Below are 7,443 nucleotides of genomic sequence, written 5' to 3' on the forward strand. Positions count from 1 at the left end.
AACAAAAACTCCCAATGGTCGATAATCCTTATTTGTCTTGTACGTAGTGTCAAAAGTGATGACATCTCCAAAGTACCCATAATCATTTATCATTTGTGCATCTGTCCAAAATATATTTGTTATTTGTTCATCAACATCCATTTGAAATTCATAAAAGAATGAGGGATTTTCATTTTCTTGTTTGAAATACATTAATAATGCACCCACGTCACCATACTTTAGTGATTGCTTCCTTTTGGTTCGAAGATAATTCTTAAAGTCTTGTTTTGTAAAACCAATAGTCTCTATTCCACCGACTTGTTTGGACATATATTCATGAAAATCTTTTGGTCTCAATTCAGACTCATCTGCCAATACGATTTGTGATGCTTGTACCTCAGATATGTGTCGATGAGAACGAATCATATGAACATACTCTGGCGGTTGAAGAGGGTGGTTATGTTCAGCTACAAAGTCAACAACTTTATATTTCTCAATCTTCCGAAGTGAAATAACCATACGTGCTTTACATCCTGTTCTAGTTTTTGCTCTATGCTCCCCCTACTGGGTGACTCGTTTGCCAACACCTCGAATACCCTCTTTGAGCATGTGAATCTTCTCGAAGTCAAAATCCCGTCTTTTTTGCTTTTATTTGCATATTCTCGACGAATACCAAATCCAATTCTTTTACTGTATTCATTATAAAATTCATAAGTCGTCGCCTCAGATCCAAACTTCATTTCCATGTGTGGTTGGCTATTGCCATTACTTTCTGGCACAATTTTGTCATGGATATTGTTCACCCAGTTATCTACACAGTCAACTGGTGGATTTGATGATGGATTCATGTTTTCTGAGAATGAATGTTGTTATCCTATTAATATTATTTTGTAAACATGTTGATGTAATGAGAACCACATGGGAAGAACTATAGAAATAAAAAAGACATGATAAAAAGATTGTAAAAGATTCGACAAAATCAACAACAATGACTTGTAAGATCAAAAGAGAAGAGATTATTTAAACAAACACTTGTAGTAATATTACAGTGGAGCGGTGGTGCTGCAACTGTGTGGCGGTGCTGCGGTGGAGCGACACCGGCACGACGAAGAGACAGAGAGGCGACTGACACGTCCCGTATTTTTTTTTTAAAATGATATAATAATAATAAAACCAAATTTCCTTTTTTTTCCACCTCATTTTCTAATTCATTTTTCCTTCCTTTTCTCTCTCTCTCTTCCTCGACAGAACACTTCCCCTCCCCCCATTTTTTTTTGTTGTTGTTTTTTTTTTCATTCCCTTCTCCTTGATTCTTTTCTCTCTTTAATACTCAAACCATCAACCATTAACAAATGAATTTAACATCCTCACAACCATTGAAAAATGCTCTTGGTTAGGATTTTTGAGTTAGGGTTTGTGCCCTAGAGAAAAGGGTACCCACCTCATGAGAGTTGTTGATTCAAACTCTTTGAGGTAAGTACACAACTCTAATCCTAGTATGAATTCATAGAAAAATGTAGTTTTGTTTAAAAATATTATTTTTGTGCTTAGGGTATATTTAAACAATTTTTAGGGTTTCCTAGAGTTAGCTAAACTTTAGAATAATTTTTCTAAAGTCTTGTAAATATTTTTTGATACTCAGATTTGTCAGCTGAGATCATGTCGGCTACTCTGAGAGTTGTTGGAGAGCAAACTTAGACGATTCTCCATAGCTGTGAGTTGACGACGATCATCGTCATATATTTTTATAAGCCTATTATTACTATTTTACTTGTTTTTTATATTAAAGTTTATTAAAAAAATTGGGAAACATAACCTTTGAATTTTATCTCAATTTCGTCAATTATTTAATTTAATGGTTTTTGTTATATAATATGTTATTAGTTGGATTTACGTATGAGTTAAAGTTTTTAAATATTGATTTCTTATGCGATTGAATATGTAAAATTTGGGGAACACAACCTTTGAATTTTATCTCAATTTCGTCAATTATTTAATTTAATGGTTTTTGTTATATAATATGTTATTAGTTGGATTTACGTATGAGTTAAAGTTTTTAAATATTGATTTCTTATGCGATTGAATATGTTTAACATGAATTACGATTAAATGATTTTAAATACGTATTTTGATAAATCTTTGTTATAATTATTAAATCGTTAATTGCGTTAGGTGCACCTAGTTACTTCGTTGTGATTAGGGAGAGTTATCCGTTAGATGGAGCCGCCCCTATGAGAAATATCGCCCGTAGGAGGAAAGGGCTATCGACGAGATGTAAGCTCCCTAATTGATACGTAATGATGCGTTGCGGGAATTGAGAGGAGAGAGTCATCCGTTAGATGGAGCCGCCCCTAAGGGAAAGGCCACCCTTAGGAGGAAAGGGCTATCAATGAGATAAAGCCGCCTCTTGGTTCTAAAAATTTGTATTGTTACTTGTTTGATTTTTATGATGATTTTAAGGTTGTTCATTTTGATTTCGTTTCGTTATTCGCTGGATTTTTAATATTTCTGTCAAGCGATTAAACAGTTATTCGTGCCTTTTGTGTTTCCCTTCTAATTGATGGTGGTTGTTGTCTCCTCACTAAGTCTTTGTGACTTACCCCTTTATGTTGCTTTTTTTTTTTTTTCCAGATTCGCAAGCAGCTGAGTAGGAATCTATTATTTGATTCAAGTCTCAACATACTTCTTTTTTGGTAGGCCTCGTTGATCGAGGACCATTTTTTGTAACATTTGTTGAGTCTATGTAAATTGCAGCTATTTTGGAGTCTAGAAAGTCTATTTAGTTTTTTTTTTGGGAAGTGTATTAAGCAATTTGATTATGTTATTTGAATTATGACTGGATTGAAAGCTGAACAAGGATTTTACAAAATTTGGTAATGTTGAAGTTACAGAGGATACTCTGTCGAAATTTCGAGAAAAAACATATATATATTTTTAAATGGTTAAAGAGCGATTTAGTTGTTTAATTGGTAAGTTAGTTGATAGGCTTGCCATGCTAGGAGTATAGCTTGTGCGCCGGTCACGTCATTAAATTTTTGGGTCGTGACAGCGACGAAATTCCAGTACAGAACCAAATTGATCAATTCCAGTACAAAATCAATTTGATTGAATCAAAATTCCTTTCTATTTTCATGGCAACGACATATTGTCTTTGAAAACATTAGCAAGAACTGTAAAAGTTTTGGCAAAATAAAAAAGACATGATAAAATAGTTGTAAAAGATTTGGCAAAATTAATAAGAATTTGTAAGATCAAAAGAGAAGAAATTATTTGAACAAAGACCTGTAGTAATATTTCAGTGGAGCGGCAATGCTGCAACGGTGCGGCGGTGATGTAGCAGTGTAGAATGTTGCAGCGATACAACAATGGAGCGACGCCGGCACGACGAAGAGACAGAGAGGTAAGCCACACGAGGACGAAAGGTGAACTTGCGATGGGAGGGGCGACGAAGGGAGGAAGTGCGATGGGAGGGGCGGCAAAGGGAGGAAGGAAAAGGGGTTTTATGTTTCTAATGTGTTTTTATGTTTTTATTTTAATTAATTAAAACTGATTTTTTTGTATTTGATAAAATCTCAACCATTGAAATTTTAGTTGCCACATGTCACTCATCTAAAAAACAAACTTAACAAGAAATGGAGACTAAAAAATGGAGGAGATCTGATCTCTGTTCTTTAAATCTTGAGACCTACTTTAACTTTGATGAGTCACCCAAAACATAACTAATTTAAAAAAAAAAAAAAAAGTAACCTATTTTACATGAGCCTTCGTCCAACAACACATACTTTTGAGGGTATATTACTCTTCCAAATCCAATTTAAATCTTCATGTAAGTGTGATACAATGTTGTCGCATAAATGACTTGAGATGAGTCTGCGAAGTCCAAATCCTTTTATCTTCGTTTGACTCGATTTTCACCTCCACGTTCCAAATTACGAGACATTTTACATTTCACTTAAAATCTCATTTGAACTTTTTTTTAAATTAAAAAAAACTAAAAATCATATTTAACTAAAATCTTAACTTAAGTTTTTCAGATAATTTTCTATCAAATAATTTAACAATAACTTTGTATTTATTTATTACATCACGTTACCTATTAAAATTAAATTTTTTGAAACATTAAAATAAATTTAAATTAAATTTTTCATAATGCATTTATCTTTAGAAATTTTTAAATTTTGAATTTTTTAAAACACGACTTAAATCAAAGATTCTTAAGAGATTGGGTCATAGGGAGAGCGCGACATCCGGAATGTACATTATGCATTCTTAAGAGACTTAGGCACTACATTTCAACTCAAAACCTTAAGGCATTAGATTTATGGGTCATTCTTCTTATACATCAAATATAGCCTCCATTCCTAGTCAATATAGGACTAACCACTCATAATTGAATTTCAATCGGTTTAACATAACAAAATAAGATGAAAGAAATCTAGAAAATATTAGATGGATTAAAATAAAAATTTGATATAAAGAATTAACGTGTTTAATATTTATAATTTAAATTATTAAAATAGAACTTAAAAAGTCATAGTAATATATATCTCACTTGTGACTATTTTCTGATAAATGAAATTCTTAATTTCTTTTAAAAAATAGAGATGATCTTCATACTGCATTTGCTACTTAGTTTTGTTCTTTAACAAACCATTTACTACTTAGTTGCTTTGTTAAAATTGTTTGCATTTCATTTTTCGGTTATTATTCTTACCTTTTCATAGTTTGCTTCACTTTGGTCACTATTTTCACCTCATTTATTCAACAAAAACGAGTAGACAGCATGTATAAACAATAATATTTGTATGGTACCTTGACAATTCAATTAAGTTTAGATATAATAATTGTATCTAATTAAAATAGTCTCCCCCTCCTAATTAGTCTAAGAACTTAAGTTCTATATACACATCCAAAAGAGGAAAAAATATCCCCTTGCAACAAAAAAGAAAGAATATATTCATCGATAAGGAATCTTTAAATTTTTTTTTTAAAACAACTATGTAACTGAAGCACAATAAACGTGCTTAGAGAACCATTTAAATATATTTACATTTAAATTTCAGTTAATTGTTGGCACCATGCATTAAAAGTAACTTACAAAAGTACCGAACTACTGATGCAAACATATTGGTTCAAGTTCGACTAACTTGAGTTGCTTACATAACTCCAACATCAGAATTAGATTCACCCTTATTTCCTTCTTCTTGTTCTTCAAAATAATCCTCCCGAGCATTATCTGCTAGCATAAGCGCAACCAACCAAAAGAGAGATGAATCAAGAGATAAAAAAGCACCACCTCCCAAGAGACCGGTTTTAGCTGTAGGGCATTCGTAGTTGACATCAAGATGCACATTGCTTGTCAAGTGAATCTGTTCGGTGATTATTGGCCATAACAAGAACATTGCAGCTAATCCAGCAGTAAACCTGGTAAATATGGTTTGAATTTTTCATTTATAAAAAAGAATTAATGACAACAATATGTTACACATTGTGATTTAATATATAGTTGAAGCTTTAGTCAAAAAATATAAATAAAAAAAGGCTAGGAAATTAACAATACTTACAACGCAATGTTGAAGAATGCTGTGAAAGAAGTGTGTTTTAACAAAACCCCTTGTGGAACAACCTTTCCTTTGTAAGGGTAAAACAAAGATAGATACCCAACAACAGTGGAGGCAATAAGAAATATTACCGAAAGACACCCCAATGCAACAGTTGGATCAGATGGATAATTGCACGTGACAGAGACACCGTCATTACCACGTACTGGTGTTCCCGCTGCAGGCTGTAATTAATGTAATTAACAACAACAAAATTCATGCATTGTTAATTCATTGTTATGTACATGTAAATATAAAATTATTTTCCCACAATTAAAATAACAAGTTTCTAATAAAAATTTCATCTTATCCTTTAAATTATAATTACTTAAAATTCCATATTCCACATGTTTGTTTTATTACCTTCTTGTTTTCTGCAATAACCCCGAAAAAGAAAGACGCGACGCCAAACGCTGACACAATCAAGGACATCTGTTTCACCGTGGCGGCCATTGTGTCCTACAAGATAGATATGCAGATTGAAATGATTAACAAGATATAAGCAACATTAAGACAATGGAATTCATAATGCGTACCTGAAATGTGTAGAGCGAGAGGGAGGGAGAGACAAAGTGAATGTGGCGATGTTTGCTTTCTTCTCTCTCGCTAGTTTTGTTGTGGGGGAAGGGAACACACATAAATTGATGATTAGAGGAGCTAGAAATTCGGGTGCATTAACTTTGTTTAGATGCTAGCAGCGATGACCGTTATTTCTACAATATGTTGTTTATGTAAAGACGGATTAATGTTTATTTTTGAAATGAAATTATTTATTGAAAAATATTGTTCATTATTTGCATATTTTTAGGAAACAAAATTTTGTGCGGGTTTATTATCTAATTTTGGCATTTCCAGCAAAAAAATTGTATGGTGGAATGATATTTCACTTTTTATATTATCTTCTTAGTTATAGATTATCCTTATGTACTTCAATTTGGTTGTTGCTCCTCTACTTTGTATTTCTTACTTTATTTGTATTAATAATATGTGTTGCATATTATTGTTAGAGTTGGCGGCGCTTGGTCAGAATGGTTGACACTAGTGATACTTTCTGCACCATTTCTTTGAAAGAAAAAAACTTCATGATGCATAATCAAATTAAACACTTCACATGTCTCCAATTATGTATCAGAGATTAGGTCACAAACAATCATTCATCACCAACTATGAACATATAACACAAACCACAATATTAACTATGAATATAAATATGCTTGAGGCATGTGAAGGCCTATTGTTCTCGAGGGTTTACCTAACACCAAAATCCTTCAAGATTTAACGGACTCTTCATAGAGAATCTCGAGTAACAGAACTACCGAAAAGTATTATTGTTAACTCACATAAAGAGAGAAGAATGAATGAAAACAACTTCAAATTTAACGTAAGTATGTGGAGGTTTAAATAAATATGAAAATCATCTCATGTCACTAGCAATGTGGAACTTGGTGTTTTAAGTTTTTAAAATATAAGCAAAAATTTATTATAAAACATAAAAGAATATAATAGAGATATAATAATATTAAAATTAAAATCTCCCTAACATATCCCAGCATTCAGATTTACTATAATTGAATTCTGCTAGATCCACCATGGAACCAAACAAATTAGAAAATTTCATTAAAATCACTCATACAGGGTGTCACTATGGTTTGAGTTATTCTATTGTGTTCATTGAACTAGTGGAAAGTTCCACCGTGTGTTAATTGACCTCTCCAAAGCAAAACAATAAATTGGATATATGATGTCACTATGGCTTCCATATTTTCAAAACACACATTTATTTTAGACTTCAAATATGGTATTGATTTATTCTCTTTGCTTTATTTATAAGCAAAAGTTATTGAAATCTATCCATTAATAATGA

General features: G+C 32.1%; 1 protein-coding gene across 1 annotated transcript; it reads right to left on the reverse strand.

Annotated features, from left to right (window-relative positions):
- Nucleotides 1–4,933: 4,933 nt before the first annotated feature.
- Nucleotides 4,934–6,269, reverse strand: LOC101495988 (uncharacterized). Its single transcript, XM_004498554.4, has 4 exons — nt 6,116–6,269; nt 5,943–6,038; nt 5,544–5,764; nt 4,934–5,403 (listed from the first exon to the last, which is right to left on the reverse strand). The coding sequence occupies exons 1-4, from the start codon at nt 6,215–6,217 to the stop codon at nt 5,136–5,138; spliced, it is 687 nt and encodes a 228-aa protein (XP_004498611.2). The 5' UTR covers nt 6,218–6,269; the 3' UTR covers nt 4,934–5,135.
- Nucleotides 6,270–7,443: the final 1,174 nt, after the last annotated feature.

The sequence above is a fragment of the Cicer arietinum genome, chromosome 4, assembly GCF_000331145.2.
Source record: "Cicer arietinum cultivar CDC Frontier isolate Library 1 chromosome 4, Cicar.CDCFrontier_v2.0, whole genome shotgun sequence".
Taxonomy (NCBI): domain Eukaryota; kingdom Viridiplantae; phylum Streptophyta; class Magnoliopsida; order Fabales; family Fabaceae; genus Cicer; species Cicer arietinum.